Below are 16,322 nucleotides of genomic sequence, written 5' to 3'. Positions count from 1 at the left end.
GGATGGAAATGAGTTAGAAGTTCATTTTAAAGAGCCTCAGCCTTACCTGTTCCACGCTCCCACTGGGAATTGCCGGGCTAGGGTTATATTTCAAATAGGATATTGGCCTCTTATCAGGAAGTTATCCTAGACACGTGGAGGAATAGCAGTACATTTCAGGTTTCCTCTCCAGAACTTCTGAGAAAGTGATCTTCAGAATAATTGACGAGGAGCTTCTAATCATTCTAAATGATCAAACTCTGTCGTTAGCACAGGTGCTTTGTAGAATGGTATGGAAAAGATACAATCAGCTGTATTAAAGTATGTACTAAACTCCTTGCTCAGCATGGTTAAGCTGAATAACAATCAGAAAGAAACTCAGTCTGGTGGAAAACTGAAGTTAAAGATAGACAAAGGTGATCTTATACAAGTGTATTAAATCATAAGAGAGATAGATAAGTTAAGGCTCTCGTTAGGAAATCATGAACCAGAGGGCATATATTTAGAGGGAAGAGGTTTAATAGGACCTTGAGACAACTTTTTTTTACTCAAAGAGTGGTATGTGTGTAGAATGAACAGCTAGAGTAAGTGAAAAATATGAGAAAGTCTGCAGATGCTGGAAATCCAAAGCAACACACACGAAACACTGGAGGAACTCAGCAGGTCAGGCAGCATCTATGGAAATGAATAAACAGTTGACATTTTGGGCTGAGAACTTTCTTCAGGACCAGAAAGAAAGGGGGAAGATGCCAGAATAAAAAAGTAGGGGGGAAAGGAAGGAGTCTAGATGGAAGGTGATAGGTGAAACCAAGTGGGTGGGAAGGGTTAAGGGCTGGAGAGGAAGGAATAGGCAGGTGAGAAGAGGTAAAATGTCAAAGTGAGGAACAGAGGAAGAGGGGAAATGTTTTTAGTGGTTCGAGATGGAATGTAAGATGTTGCTCCTCCATCATGAGGGTGGCCTTATCTTGGGATAAGAGGAGACCATGGACCTAGTAAATGGTTGAGGTGGGTACAATAATAATCTTTTAAGACAGCTGGACATGTAGGATTGGAAAGGTTTAGAAATTATGAGCTAAATGCCAACAAATAGGACTAACTTGGATGACATATCTTGGTTGGCAGGGACCCATTAGGCCAAAGGGTCTGTTTCTGTGCTGTATGACTCTATGAATCACTCTGCAGGTCAGTGAACACCTGTATAAATTGAAACCAAATTAATCCTTCAGTTCTGACAAAGGGTTTTTGAACTGGGATGCTGTATCTTTTTCTCTTTCTGCAGATGCTGTCTGACTTGCTAAATGTTTCATATATTTTCTGCTTTTATTTCTGGTTAATTTGAAGACAGTGAGAATTAAGGTTACGTGTGTTCCCATTATGGCTAACTATAAAAGATCTACTAATTTTTGGATAGAATATACTGCAAATACCACTTTTGGGAGCAAATTGTGGCAGTGAAATTACTATCAAAAGATCTACTTGGAACCAACAGAATGACTCGCGGGCTGTCCTACCTTCCAAAATCATCATCATCTTTTGCTCGTTACGCCACTGGTATTTAGGGCAACAATGAAGGACCTCCATCTCTGGTGGTATTCATGGCTTTTTTCATCACATCAGTAGCTTCCTCTCAATTTACTGTCAGATATGCACGTCCCAGGTGGAGACTTGGGAATACTGTCACACTCAGATGTAGAAGGATTCTTCATTGTTGTTTCAAACAGTTTTGTTTGACCAGTCGAGGTTGTTAGCCCTGAGCTCAGCCGCCGAACCTGGAGGATTGGCGGACCACTCTTCGTCTGGCCTCTACCCTTTGACCTTGGGTTTGGCATGGGTGACCCTACCAAGAGCCAAAGCATAAAACCCTGACTCCAACCAGCATAGCTCTCTGAGTCATTGAGGTATGCAAGCCTCCAAACCACAACAAGGTTTGGTCCTCTTGGAGGTAAATATCTTTGAATATATAAAAAGAGGAGGAAAATCTGCCCCACAGAAATACTAAAAACATGTTATCCCATGTTTTTACTTCTTCGCATTTGAAAACACAAATTTACTGTCTTTACTATGTAAATAGGCCAAGTGTGAATAGATTCATGATTAAATTTAGGGCATCATTAGACGGTCATTATTATTGTGTTGGTTCTGCTTTTTTTTTCACTATTCTGCTTCAGATCCAGAATAACAGTCATTTAATTTTCATTTACACTTGTGTCCTGACAAATAACAAAAAACAATCTCGAATCTTGAAACAGAGAGCAGGAAGCGCCAGTTTCCAACATCTTCACACCTTCCTCTTTCACTTTGAAGGCTGTTTCTGTGATAAACTTCCATTGAACCAGAGAATGTGAATTGAATGCACAAGTTATAAAAGTAAGCTCCATCATTTATGTGATGTACTATATTATATAAGTATCTATTGAATTAACACTCTGTTTTTATGTTGTCCGATTTTAGCCCAACGACCAAAAATATATTTGATCAGTAGAAGACCAGCTGGTGGCTGAATTACAGTGGGGTTTTATTTTTGTCTGCTCTAAGTTGGGCAGTCCAACCAATATCTTATCCTCAAATAGATATCCCTGAGCCTTTCTTCTTAAAAAGAAATCCCACAAAGAGGCTTGATACAGAAGCGTGTAGCTTGGTTATTTGATACACCCAAATACAATATATTTTTCATTAGTGTAGCCTAGTAGCAGTTGCAGTAGTTAGCAGCAAGAATAAAGACTTGCCATGTGCTTTTTTTTTTATTGGCCTCCTTCCTATCTTGTGATTTATGCTCCTTTGGATTTTGTCTTGCATATTTTCTGGCAGGATCTTATTAATCCCAAAATCTTTAGAGAGTAGAGAACACACTGGATTATGGAATTCAATGAGGACACGTGATGTTAGCATCCAGGAAGGTAATGTGGTAAAGTTGATAGTGTTTTGTGTGTGGAGAAGGAGAAGAGTTTGATAAGGATATACAAAAAGAGGCAGAGATTTGTATCCATCCCTGAAAGTGTATTGGAAGAATTGTTCCTTGAAACGTACAGAATGTAACATCATTGAAGTGAATAATCATCAATCCAGTAATCATAGTAAAAATATGCATGCACAGAGGCTTTGATGAGAGATGATTTTCAATTGAGCACCAAGTGGAAATGAAGCTCAACACTGCACATCAAATCAACATCAAAGTGCATTCATTATCAAAGAATGTATAAATTATTACAGTCCTGAGTTCTGCTTTCTCACAGGTAGCCACAAAGCCAGAAACCTGAAAGAACCCAATTCAAGAGAAAGAAAAGACCAACACACCCAATATGCAAGAGAAAGAAAAAAAAATACAAATCATGCTAACAATTAAAATGAACAAGAACAGTCCACACCAAAATTGAGTCCGGAGATCTGAAGGCCAGAGTAGGGCCAAAGCCATGCTTATCAGTTCATCAGGCTAATGAGCGTGGAGCACAGCAGCCAAAGCAGTCTTCATAGTCTCAGTGCCATGGAGAGAGGACTGACCATTGCAGAGAACGAGTTAAATCGGCTCTCGCCTCAGATCCCAATTCTCTCTTTTCAGTGTGTCTGGGCCAATGTTTAAATTGACCAAACAACGAACAGCAAAAGGCTCCTGCACCCTAGAGAAAGGAACGAACATTGCGGACAGCGAGTGAAATTGGCCCTTGCCTCCAATCTGGGTGGATATTTAAACTGTCTTAACAGCGAATTCTACCTCGCACAAGGGCCTGGGTACCACTGCAGCAAAAGGCTTTGGGCCTAGACCACGCCACCCAGCGACTCACGCCAGGCCCAGATTTATACTAGTGCTATCATGCAACTACTATCTATTAATATCTAATACCTATTAAATTTCTTTGTGCATTACATTAATCCTATCTGAGAAGCCAGGAACCTGAGACTTTCTGAAATAAATGAGAAGTTTCTATCCATTAGGACCCAGATGTGACTGGGAATGAGTGACAAGGAAATAATGTACTAGAATGTTCAGATGGTGTTAACTCGTGTTACAGAAGATGAGAAGCAAAGAATTTGGAGCAAATATATCACAATGACCATTTTATGAAACTTGAATTATGATTATTAACAATGCCTTGAATATGAATTCAAAACAGATAACTAAATCTTAGATTAATGGCATCTATTAGCGCAATCTCTAATCCATCAGGCATCACATCAAAAATGAACTGGAAAGCTGCAAATATCTGGGGGCAAAACAAGAAACACTGGAATTACAAAGACTATTTAAAACCTGTCACACCCTTAATGAAAACAAATAGTTCTAGTCTGGTTCTGATGTAAAGGGTATGTCCTAAATACATTTTCACCGGCTGAACTGTTGTTAATTTCCATTTGTTTGTCTTCAGTTTCTCCCCCAATACTTTCCACGCATTGGTGTGAAATCAAGATTTAAGATTGTTTATTGCCATTCTTCAATATACAAGTGTAAAGGAGAATAAATTAAGATTGTTCCTCAAAGTCCAATGCAGCATAATAACTCCCACCCCCGCTGTCCACTGCCAGTGCACAATAAGTTTTAACTTTAGTGTTAATCTGGAAAAGTTCGACACTGTATAAGTAATGTTACTTTGGAGATGATAAAAAAAAGCTTGATATTGGATTATCGTTTTATACGTACTTCCCTCCATTTTATTGCCAAGGACCTCAATGAAAAGCACAACAGGGAAAAGTATTTAAAGGGCTGCTGATTCAATGTTTCCCACTTTACACTGCATTTTATAAAAGTTAAATAGTGCTACATTGAAAACAACCTACAAGAAAAAGAAAATAAATTATACATACCAAAGGTGTATACACTCGAGATATGTGAAGCGTGCAGTTGCTTACATCTAATCTACTGAGCTGTCCCAGAAATATCCCATGGTCTAAGGTTTAGTCATCTTTTTTGAATTCATACTCAAGGCATTGTTAATGATTGTAATGTCTCATTCTTCAGATACCTGGATAAGTTTTATGTGCTTAATGTAAATACGTTTTGTCATGTAATCTGGTGTCATACTGGCAGTTTCTGAGTATTTGTAGGTTAGCAATTCTTGTCTAGCTACAGATTAAAAATTAAAAAATCATACTGAATTCATGTAGTATTGAATTGTGAAAATTTCCGATCCTTATTCATTTGAATTGAGATTTTACAAATCGCATAAAGTAAATTCAAAGCTGAAATTTTTTATTTCCTTTTTAAAACCTCTCCTAGCTAGGCTTAACAGTACTGTCACTGAACAGGGTAGTATCTGTGCAACACACACAAAATGCTGGAGGAACTCAGCAGGCCAGGCAGCAACTATGGAGAAAAGTAAACAGTTGATGTTTTGAACCGAGGCCCTTCATCATTTCCTCATGTTTGTGGGGGTAGCATCTGTGCTGTGTCTGATGTAGACCTCATTCTGCAGTGCCTATAATATATGCCAGAGACTTGTTTTCCCACTTACCTTCATCACACCAGGTCTTGCTTTTATTGCCCAGCTCTACATCAAGAATTCATGGTTTACCTCATAGGTGTCAGCCTTTTTAGAAAACACATGTGCACACACAAACACACACACTAGTGCAGTTACTGAATAATGGAGCAAGTTAAATAAATTCACAAGAACAGAATCTGGATGAAATTACTTTTTATTACATTTAGTAACATAGTTGTATTTATTTTAAAAAAATTAATCCATTCTGGCAGTAGAGATGTTACTCTAGTTTGTTGGTGTTCCAGAGGTAAGGGTATACTCTGGATGTCATCAGGGCACTTTGTTTCATTAATTTGCATAACTAGGCTGCTGCTTTTATTTGCCAACCTCTTGCAGTTCGATTAAAATCCTTCAGCTCTTCACCATCAATAGCTTTGCGATGCAGACCTGATTCAAACAAAGTGCTACTAATCCTCTTCAAAGGACCTTTAGCTGCTTCTTTTAACCTTCGAGCATCAAATCTAGGCCTAAAAAGTAGAAGCGGCAGACGTGAACTGAACCATGTTTTCTGTTGCGTTTGTGTGGATTTATCTGGGTCTTGTTGGTCTGGTTTCCTTGTCTCTGTCAAATGCTCTTTCAATGCAAACATTTGAAACAGCATGGCATCCCACATCTTGTTAGCTCTTGAACCCTTTGCTTTCTGAGTCTCAAGATTCTTGTTCTCTGCCTCGCTGTGATTCTCTTTTTGAGCTTCTGACTCTCGCTGTTCTTTCTCTGGCTCTGGAAATGTTGGTGGTTCTTCTTCCACCACCATATGTTTCTTGAGACGAGACCATCCACTTACCGTACCTCTCGGAGGTTTAATTCTGTTGGCAGCTTTCAGTTGAGGAGCTGCTTTTGGAAATGATTTCACTTCTTCTTTGTTTACTGTTTCGGCAACTGAGTTAGACGGCCTGAGTTCAGTCATTACTTTGTTTTTCTCCATGGTAGTCACCTCTGTATGATGTATTTCCACATTAGCACGACCAGCATCAAATGTAAGAGCATCATTTTGCACGGCTGTGACACTGGTGGCCTTTTTGGTGACGCTCCCATGAGGCACCTCCTGTGTAAAGGGTTTTTCTCTTGGGATTTCAACGTTTGGTGTCTTTGCCCTCGGAGACTCGAAGGTGGGAGTCTTCACCCTCGGAGGCTCAAAGGTGGGAGTCTTCACCCTTGGAGGCTCGAAGGTGGGAGTCTTCACCCTTGGAGGCTCAAAGGTGGGAGTCTTCACCCTTGGAGGCTCAAAGGTGGGAGTCTTCACCCTTGGAGGCTCATAGGTGGGTGTCTTTGCTCCTGAAGGCTCGTAGGTGGGAGCCTTCACCCTCGGAGGTTCATAGGTGGGTGTCTTTACTCTCACAGGCTCGTAGGTGGGAGTCTTCACCCTCAGAGGCTCGAAGGTGGGAGTCTTCACCCTCGGAGGCTCGAAGGTGGGAGTCTTCACCCTCGGAGGCTCGAAGGTGGGAGTCTTCACCCTCGGAGGCTCGAAGGTGGGAGTCTTCACCCTCGGAGGCTCATAGGTGGGAGTCTTCACCCTCGGAGGCTCGAAGGTGGGAGTCTTCACCCTCGGAGGCTCATAGGTGGGAGTCTTCACCCTCGGAGGCTCGAAGGTGGGAGTCTTCATCCTCGGAGGCTCATAGGTGGGAGTCCTCACTCTTGAAGGCTCGTAGGTGGGAGTCTTCACTCTCAGAGGTTCATAGGTGGGTGTCTTTACTCTCACAGGCTCATAGGTGGGAGTCTTCAACCTCAGAGGCTCAAAGGTGGGAGTCTTCACCCTCGGAGGCTCGTAGGTGGGAGTCTTAGACCTCAGGGGCTCATAGGCGGGTGCATTTGCTCTGTTGAGGTCAAACTCATGTCCTGTAGACGTTGTCACAGTGCTCTGAGGACCATTGGCCTTGTATTGCTTAGCAACATGAAGTTCAGGTCCAGGGCTTTTGTGTTTAATATATTCAACTCTGGAAATGTTTGCAGTGGGAATCTCTGTGCCAGGCTGCGTATAAAAACTTGGGGAAAACCGAGGTGGTATAGCAAGCATTGGTGATTGTTTTTTGCTACCTGGTTGATCTGTGGAAAAGAAAAACGTCTTTACAGGAACCACAGGCTGGAGTTGTTGACCAAGGCCCTGCCTGTGAGGTTCAGCTGGTATCTGCACGTCACTTACTTGTGCCTTTTGAAGGATCTCTATCTTGCCCTTGTAAAATGTTTTCCGAATGGGATATAGACTTATGCCATGCATTGGGGTTACTGCTGTCAGGTATTGTCTGAGAGGCGGCAAAGTAGATTTTGGGGATTGAAGCGATCGAGTCCGGCGTTCACGCTGCTCCGGGTCAGGACTAGCCTCACTAACTGGAGACAGAGAAGCCCGGAAGGGCTTGGATGGGTATGAGTGTGGCTTCTCCGATGCATTCTCAGGTTGTACAGATATTTCTGCAACTTGCTGCTTTGCAATCCGCTTCAAGATTTTTTGTAACCTGGCATTGTCTTTGTTGGGCTTTGGTGCCAGAGGTGGAGGTGGCATGGGGTGCGGAGATACGCAGTGTTGCATAGCCATTAACATTTTAATTCCCTGAAATACAATGAGAGAGTACTTAATTCCACCCTGATTTCACATCAAACATTGCCAATTCAGTTCAGTTTCTCAGCAGAAGGATCTTGTGCTGGATCCTTTCCATTCGGCTCTGATCTACAGTATGTGATAGGACAGGACAGGACAGACTCGAGGTTGAATGGCCAGTCCTGTTTGTGTGTTGGCTAAAGCAGAGACATCTGCACTTGTCAGTGGAAGGGTACAAAGTGTTGATCCTTCCAATTGCTTACAATCCACAACATCGGGGGTAAGAGAAGAACAAAAGGAGCAGAAATAGGGGGTGGAATGACTTTTCAGCTCCTCAAACCTGCTCTGTAACCTCAGTGCCACTTTCCTCTACCAACCCATAGCCCCTAATTCCCCTAATACTCAAAAACTATTGATCAGTGTTGTGAGCATACTCACAGACTGTGCCTCCACAGCCTACTTGGAAAGAGAAGTTCAAAGATGTACTCCTTGATGAAGAAACTTGTTTTCATCTTTGCCCTGCGTGGGCTTACTTTAACAAAGTGATCATATTTTCAGATATCCCAGCTAGGGAAGACATCTACCCCATCGAGTTCCGGAAGAGTGAGAACCAAGGGAGAAGAAGCCCTATATTTAGGACAACTCCCTCCCCAATCCCAGGAACTAGTCAGAAGAATATGTGTTTCTTTCCTCTATTTTAAGTAAATCCTTCCTTCTTTTTATAAGGAGACCAAGCACATACACAACATTCCACGTTCAGTTTCACCAAGGCCATTTTAAAAATTTGGAAAGACATTTTATTCTCACATCGAAATTCACATGCACTAAAGACAAGTATATTTCTGGCATTTCTAATTGCTTATTTTAGGGGAACGTCGACTCAGACCATGAGAGAGAGGCCTACGTGGGGCATTTTCATGCCTTACAAGGCGCAGATTGGAAGTCTGTGTGGGGTGCCACTCGTCGCACAGCCACTAGAGCAATGGGTGGTTAAGTGCCTTGCTCAAGGACACAAACACACTGCCACAGCTGAGGCTCGAACCTGCGGCCTTCAGATCACTAGACGAACGCCTTAACCACTTGGCCACACGCCCAACACAAATTTTATTTTAGCTGCACATTAACTTTCTGGGATAACTGGACACTGATGTTTCAATTTTTCATGATTTAAAAGAAATACTATATTTCTCTTTATTTTCAACAAGTATATGTTATCACCTTTGTCATATTATATGTCATCATCAACCATTATGTATGTATCCTTGTGGATACACTCTGCATTGTCTTCACAACTCTCACTGACACCCAGCTTGGTATCATCAGCAAAAGCACAAATGCATCAAGTCATTCCTGAAAGGCAAAGGGCTTGAAATGATGCAGCTGCTTAATTAACACTGGAGAAACCCAACACACGTTGTTGTGACTGCTTTGAGTTCAGTCTGCAAGCATGACTCTGAACTCTCTGTTCCTGCCACTTTAATTGTTCATTCCACTCGCAAGCTAGAGTTTCAGCTTGTGTTACTTCAAGGTACAATCAAACTTGAGGATTGGCACCTTGGCTTCCATTATGTCAATTCAGTCAATCACATGCTGGCTCCTGCTATCTCTTTGAAGATGGAGACCTGCTTGGAGACGCTTTCTATGATTAGCTACTTCATAGTCACAGCTCAATGTGGAATTCTGTAACTAGGTAACACACAGAAATTGCTGGAGGAACTTAGCAAGTCAGGCAGCATCAATAGTATGGTGTGTAATAAACAGTCAATGGTTTGGGCGAAGACCTTTCAGCAGGACTGGAAAAGAAGGGGACAAAGGGTATGAAAAAAAGGGTGGGAGAGAGGAAGGAGTACAAGATGGCAGGTGATAGATGAGACCAGGTGGGGGAGGTGGATGAAGTAAGAAGCAGGGAGGGGATAGGTGGAAGAGGCAAAGGAATGAAGAAGAAAGATCTAATAGGACAGGTCAGTGGACCATGGAAGAAAGGGAAGGAGGAGAGGAACCAGAGGGAGGTAATGGGCAGGTGAGGAGAAGGGGTGAAGGAATAAACAGAATGAGGAATAGAAAAAGAGAGAAGGGTGGGAGGGAGGGGTTTGGAGGAGAAAGGCCAGAAGATAGAGAAGTCGATGTTTATGCCATTCATTTGGAGTTTACCCAGATGGAATATGGGGTCTTGCTCCTCCAATTTGAGTTTGGCCTCATTATGGCAGTAGAGGAGGCCATGGCCAGACATGTCAGAATGGGAATGGGAATCTCTTGTGCTTATAACTTCAGGTAACTTGTTTTCTCAACCTTTATCACAAGTGGTCATCCATTAGTGATACTGGCTCAGTTGATTCTCTCTCTATATCTACATCCAACATTTTGTAACTTTTATGTTTCTTTATTTGTGTTTTCACTCTCGAATTGCCCTCATTTCATGTTTTTATTCATTTTATCTCTCTCACAAATTGCTCTCATTAACACATTAACCAGATGAACTCTACAGTTGATACCCATGGCAACCTTGTTGTCACTCCATCAGAGATGCCCCCTTTGTCCTATCTGCCCCCCCACCCTGCCTCCTTTACATTTGCTTTATCTCTTTCCTAGTCTAGATGAATCATCGATCTGAACTGTTAACACAATCCCTCTTTCCACAGATGCTGTTTGACCAGCTGAGTGTTTCCAGCATTTTCAGTTTTTATTTTAGATTTTCAGCAGCTGAAGTTTTTTTTTTGATTTTCACTTATGGAGACCTACTTGCAGCAAGTGGTAGTTGACAGTTTCTGGGCCAGCTCTTACAGTGTGACAACTGCCTGTTGATCTAATTTGCACAAGTAGTGTGTGTAAGGTGAGATGTCAGCAGGAAGGATTATTACTTCTGTCCTTGCGCCAGCATCTCATAACTTAGAGAGCTCGTTCAGGCCATCATGCAGAGTCAGCCATTCTTACCCCCTCCTCACTTCAGACCAGAGTTCAACCAGTATAAGATGCTCCCCAGAAAAGAAACAGGGCAATGTGCAAGTCAGCAGCACTCAATGCAACTAACTTTAATAGATAGAAGCTGCACCAGCTTACTGTTTATGGGAACAGGGAAATGTTTCTTGATGAGAATTCTGCCAGAAGTTAATGTTCCCCATGTTTGTGCATTGCCTTTTCTTAGGATATTGACCCCATTTGGGATATAAAACAACTCTGATTTTCCCAATAGATCTTGAAAAATCTGAGATTAGAATCAGCCCTTTATCCTCTTTTGGGTAGGCTTAGTTCAAGGAAGGATTTCTTTTTTGCTAAACTTTTAAACTTTTATTGGGTCTCAGTTGGCATCAAAATGTTAGGCAAGATTTAGGGTCATAAAAATTATGCAAAAGAACCTTTGTAATACACATACTTAGTAAGTTGTCCCTTATGTGTGGGTGAGTAATCAAATCTGAAAGTTAGTGGTGAGAATAAAATGGCATTAGTAGTTCAGTTTTTATGGAGAGATGCTTTGATATGAGATATGAAATGTAGTAACTAAAGGACATAGGCTTAAAAGACTAGAGGGTTTAATGCATTTTTTTTTAAAGTGCTAAAAGCCAAATCAATAATTACTTTGAAAAAATGATTTTGTATATGGAAAGGCAAAGTTTGCAGGCTTTGCAGTATTTTTGTAAAAAATGCTGCAAAACTTCACAGTATAGGAATAAATGAAACTTCTGAAAAGCTCATCAAATGAATAGAAAACAGTTATTGTAGAAGATTTCAAAAATCTCAGATGAATGACCAGTTAATATCTTTTGAGTTGCATTTGCTGAAAAATTCAACACCTTGTCCGTTGCACACACCAGGACAGTAGGTGATGTTCTTTAGAGGTGGAAGTTACAGTACATAATTGGAAAAGAGTAGAGCATGCTTTTATTTTGAAGTATCCAATTTAGGAGTGCTATCTTTGTTTTAGTTTGAAAACAAAAACTCAATGTTTCAGTGCCTGGCACAAGTATCACTCAAAAATGAAATAGAAAAGAACCATATTACGAAACATATACTATATAAAATAATTTCCCTTTCTTTCTTTTCTCAGCTGCAGTTGAAAATTACGATAAGCATATTGAAGAACTGGAGCCAACAAATGAACCAAAAGCAGTTGAGATTATTAATTTTATATATTAATTTTTGTTTATGTATAAACTTGTTATTGCCACTTATATCATCATTGTTATGTCTTTCACCACTGATTCTGCAGTAGCTTAGAAAGCATTTGTATCTAAAGAATGGAAATCCCTCATTGAAAAGTTATGAAAAGGTGCCTATCTAACACAGGGATAGAATATCCCTATTTAAGGACCACTTCTTATTCCATTTCCACTACCTTGTTAATTATTAAATAGCTAAGAAGATCCATTTATTGCTCCAACATCTAACCTGCACAGCAGAAGTAATGTACACACACACACAATGCATACTGCACGCATTTATGAGAGATATAGTCCTGGAAAAGACCATATTTTTTAAATGCCTGTGGAGTAGAACCTGTTTATCCTGATTTTGTGTTCTTGTTGTTAAGTAATGGACACAAGCCATTCATGTATCTCCTTGGTAGTAGTCTCACCATTGAACCTAAGTTCATTTTAGGTTTATCTTGTTATGTTGCTTATTTAACATTGATACAACTTGCCTTGGGTGAATGCTATACTTGCAGTAGCATGTCCATAAACGTTGCTCTCTTTCTTTGGTCCTCAGCATTGTTTTCAAAATCTCATCTACAATAAATTTGTTTATCAATAATATGGAATCTGCATAATCTTTATGTAACTTTATATATGTGTATAAGATTATGAAAGGCATTGATCGTGTGGATAGTCAGAGGCTTCTTCCTAGGGCTGAAATGGCTAGCACAAAAGGGCACAGTTTTAAGGTTTTTGGAAGTAGGTACAGGGGAGATGTCAGGGGTAAGTTTTTTAGGCAGAGAGTGGTGAGTGTGTGGAATGGGCTGCTGGCAACAGTGGTGGAGGCGGATACGATAGGGTCTTTTAAGAGACTCCTGGACAGGTACATGGAGCTCAGAAAAACAGGGCTATGTGTAACCCTAGGTAATTTCCAAAGTAAGGACATGTTCGGCACAGCTTTGTGGGCTGAAGGGCCTATATTGTGCTGTAGGTTTTCTGTGTTTCTAACTTGATTAATGAATTTGTTAATTATCTCCCATTCCCATTAGATATAGTTTTAAGCAAACTGAGGGTCTGCATTACTGTTTGCACAGCTGTAAAGCTTTTCTTTGGAATGATGTTAGTACTTGAAATTGGATGACAAATTGACAAATGAAATTTTAAGAAAAATTTTTTAGTTATCATCATCAGAAGAGGAATAGTTGACCAGTGTTCATCAGCCCTCTAGTGTTTCCAAACCGTTTGCTAGTTTGGGAAATGGAGGAGTATATTGTGACCTGGCACAGAAAATATTGCTGGACCATTGTGATGGAGCAACATGTACAAGCAAAAACAGACTGTTCTGAGTTCCTAAGGCATTTACCTAGTTCTCTTCTCAGTTCTGAACATATTAATGAAACTGTCTGCTGTTAATAATCACTTTTCTTTCAATATTAAAATGTGCTATGTTTCAATAAATAGCATACTATAACAATTATTATTCAATTTTGCCACAGCTTTTGTCAGGCAAATGGTTTCGCCTTTGCAATAACATATATGTATTGTGCAATTTTGTGAAATTGCTGAAATTAAACAGATCATACCTTTCAGCTCAGTTTCTAAAAAGAACAAATTTACTGCCACAATTAAAGCAAATTGCTTTATATAGGATTTTCTCTCAATTACTGCACCTAACAATCTATTCCATATATTTATTGTGCTCTCTTGAAGAGTAGCCTCCTAATATCTATTATATCTGCCTTTCACTAACTACAAACGTTTGCAGAATCTCTACTACATTGTCCCACCATGTACAACATGAGCTGTTGCACCAGATTTAACCAATATTTTGAGGATCAGCCTATATAACTTTTTTTTTTCTGAAGTCTCTTGGTCATCTTAACCAGGTTGATTTTTTTAATATAATCACCAGCTTTTTCCCATAATTCATTCGGTCTTAGTCCAGATTTTCTATACACTTCCAGTGAAGTTTTTGAAATTCATTGAATACAGAATGAGTGGTAAATGTTGAGCTAGCCTTCCTAGGTCATGTTTAACAATTGCTAACATTTTATTCCTTTCTATAGAGCAGGGGCTCCCAACCCTTCTCATGCCATGGACCCCTACCATTAACTGAGGGGTCTGTGGACCCCACATTGGGAAATCCTGCACAGAGCGATACAGTTGGGCTGCATGTATTGCAATAACTCCAGAGAACCTGGTTCAATTCTGACCTCTGGTGGAATCAGAGGGGAGTTGGCTCATTTGTCCCAGGAATTCTAGCTTCCTACAACACCCCAGTTAGCCCTACTGTAAGTGAGTGGTCAGAGAATCAGTGGAGTGGAATTGATAATGGCTCTGAGAGCAGGATAGTGGACTGAATGGCTTCCTTCCAAATGACACATAAAAGTGCTGTATGCGGAAGTTTGGATGGTGTAGTAAGTACTGCAGATGGGAGTAGAGAGTTGTGAATATGTATCAATGGATTGAATGAGTGAGACAAATGAAGTTCACTGGGAAAATATAAGGTTCATTTCAAACACAAACAAGAGTGAACAGAGTTTCTAAATAGTAAATTACTCAGAATTCTGTTGGAATAGAGAGAGAGATAGGGTTTCAAGTGCCAAATCACTAATAACTATTGTAAGAAAATTTTAAAGGTCTTCCCCAATGTTAAGCTTTATCTCAAGGAGGCTGGACCACAAAAGTGAAGTGTGTGCTACAAGCTTAAATACCATCATTTCTGGGTCCAGGAAACTCAAGGGATTAATTGGCTTTGATGCATATTGTGGTTGGCAGCAGGGGAGTTGCAACTTGGGTTCATTATCTAATTTAAATTTGTTTAATTACAGACAAAGTTTGCATGCTTTGTATATATAAAAGATTGAAGAATGATATAATTGAGCTGCTTGAGGTTAGATGGATGAGAAAAAAGAGAAAAACTGGGAAAATCCAGAACCATGGGTTTTACCCTTAAATCAACAGTTGGATGTGCTAAAGATGAGTAGGAAATATTTGTCATGTAAGTAAAGTTAAAGAAATCAGGTCAGCTGGAAATTGTAAAATCTAAACTAGATCGGGTCAGGATGTTGGAGCACATGCAGCAAAAGTACGTAAGTACAGATGAAGTAAAAATCACCTATTCTAATCAATTTGGAACCCTTTCAATGAATGAAAAGCTTTCCTTCATTTCTACCAGTTCCAACTTAGCCATAGTATAACTCCACCTCAGTGGAGGAAGAAGTCACATACTCTGTGCCAAAAATTTGTTAATGCAATTTTCAGACCTGAAGGAGCACACCCCAAGGGTCTACCAGAAGTCTGAGGCTTGTTTCAAATATCCTCAATAACTATGGTGTTCTGTAGCCAACTGTGCAGCTTCCAAAGGCAGCTTATTGGTCACCACAAGTAATAGTCTCATCGCCTCCCTGCTCTACATAACACTTTGACCGTAGCCTTGAGTTATTGTGTCACAGACAACATCAGTGCCTTCAGTAAGAATGTGGAGAGGAAAGCACTGCTTTGGAAAACACTTTCTGGAGGCTTTACTTTAACATTTAATTGAAATACAGTATTTTGTTTAATGTGAAACAGCTTGTTTTGTATACTACTGTCATGAACAAAAGTAAGGTGTCTGAGAAGGAAATTGGATTTATTGTAGCTATTGACAGTTTTATTAAATGTAATGTTTGGTCTAATGTGATGTTGTCCTTTCTTTCATTTACAATGAACACATTTCACTTTGCATTGAAAGGAAACTTAACACGCAGTCAGATTACAGCCCCTTATAATATCACCCCATTAGGATATTGAGAGCCAAAGAAATTACTGTCATGGCGAGGTTAATATCTACCCTGAAAACTTCCTCAAAAATGTTTAAAAGCAACCAGACTAATGATGCATTCAGTCAAGTTGCTTGTCTAGTCCAAACTGGTTTGTAAAAGACATTGAATAACTCCACTGCTCAAAAATCTATTTGACCTCTAATATTTGAGTGACATCTTGTTGACTCACTATCCCAATCAATCTAAACAGCAGGTAAGACACTTTCTCATTGCTTGAAAATGCTTACTCTGGTTACTCCTATCAGTTTGAGAAATTGACAAGATATTTAGCCCACTCTGGCTCTGGCTCACTGAAAGAATCCTTCTGGCTCCATTTTGCTGGGAGGCCCTGCCTGCAAGATGTCTCTGGTATCTAGTGGCAGAGCCAGGAAGGAGCTCTGACTGT

The 16,322-nt window shown here is 40.3% G+C and overlaps 2 protein-coding genes across 5 annotated transcripts in view; one reads left to right on the top strand and one right to left on the bottom strand.

The window, feature by feature from the left end:
• LOC140205159 (caldesmon-like) overlaps positions 1-15,790 on the top strand; it is a 182,661-nt gene extending 166,871 nt beyond the window's left edge. For all 3 annotated transcript variants that reach the window (XM_072272445.1, XM_072272444.1, XM_072272443.1), the window contains one exon: positions 12,029-15,790. The gene's annotated coding sequence lies outside the window, so the exon portion shown is untranslated. The remainder of the gene's footprint in view (positions 1-12,028) is intronic.
• prr33 (proline rich 33) overlaps positions 5,598-16,322 on the bottom strand; it is a 33,653-nt gene continuing 22,928 nt past the window's right edge. For both annotated transcript variants that reach the window (XM_072272440.1, XM_072272441.1), the window contains one exon: positions 5,598-7,998. In XM_072272440.1, the coding sequence (XP_072128541.1) occupies positions 5,755-7,998 (2,244 nt within the window). In that variant the 3' untranslated portion in view covers positions 5,598-5,754. The remainder of the gene's footprint in view (positions 7,999-16,322) is intronic.

Source organism: Mobula birostris, chromosome 11 (assembly GCF_030028105.1).
Source record: "Mobula birostris isolate sMobBir1 chromosome 11, sMobBir1.hap1, whole genome shotgun sequence".
NCBI lineage: Eukaryota > Metazoa > Chordata > Chondrichthyes > Myliobatiformes > Myliobatidae > Mobula > Mobula birostris.
The sequence above is the reverse complement of the archived record's forward strand: the minus strand, read 5'-3'. Positions and strand labels throughout refer to the sequence as shown.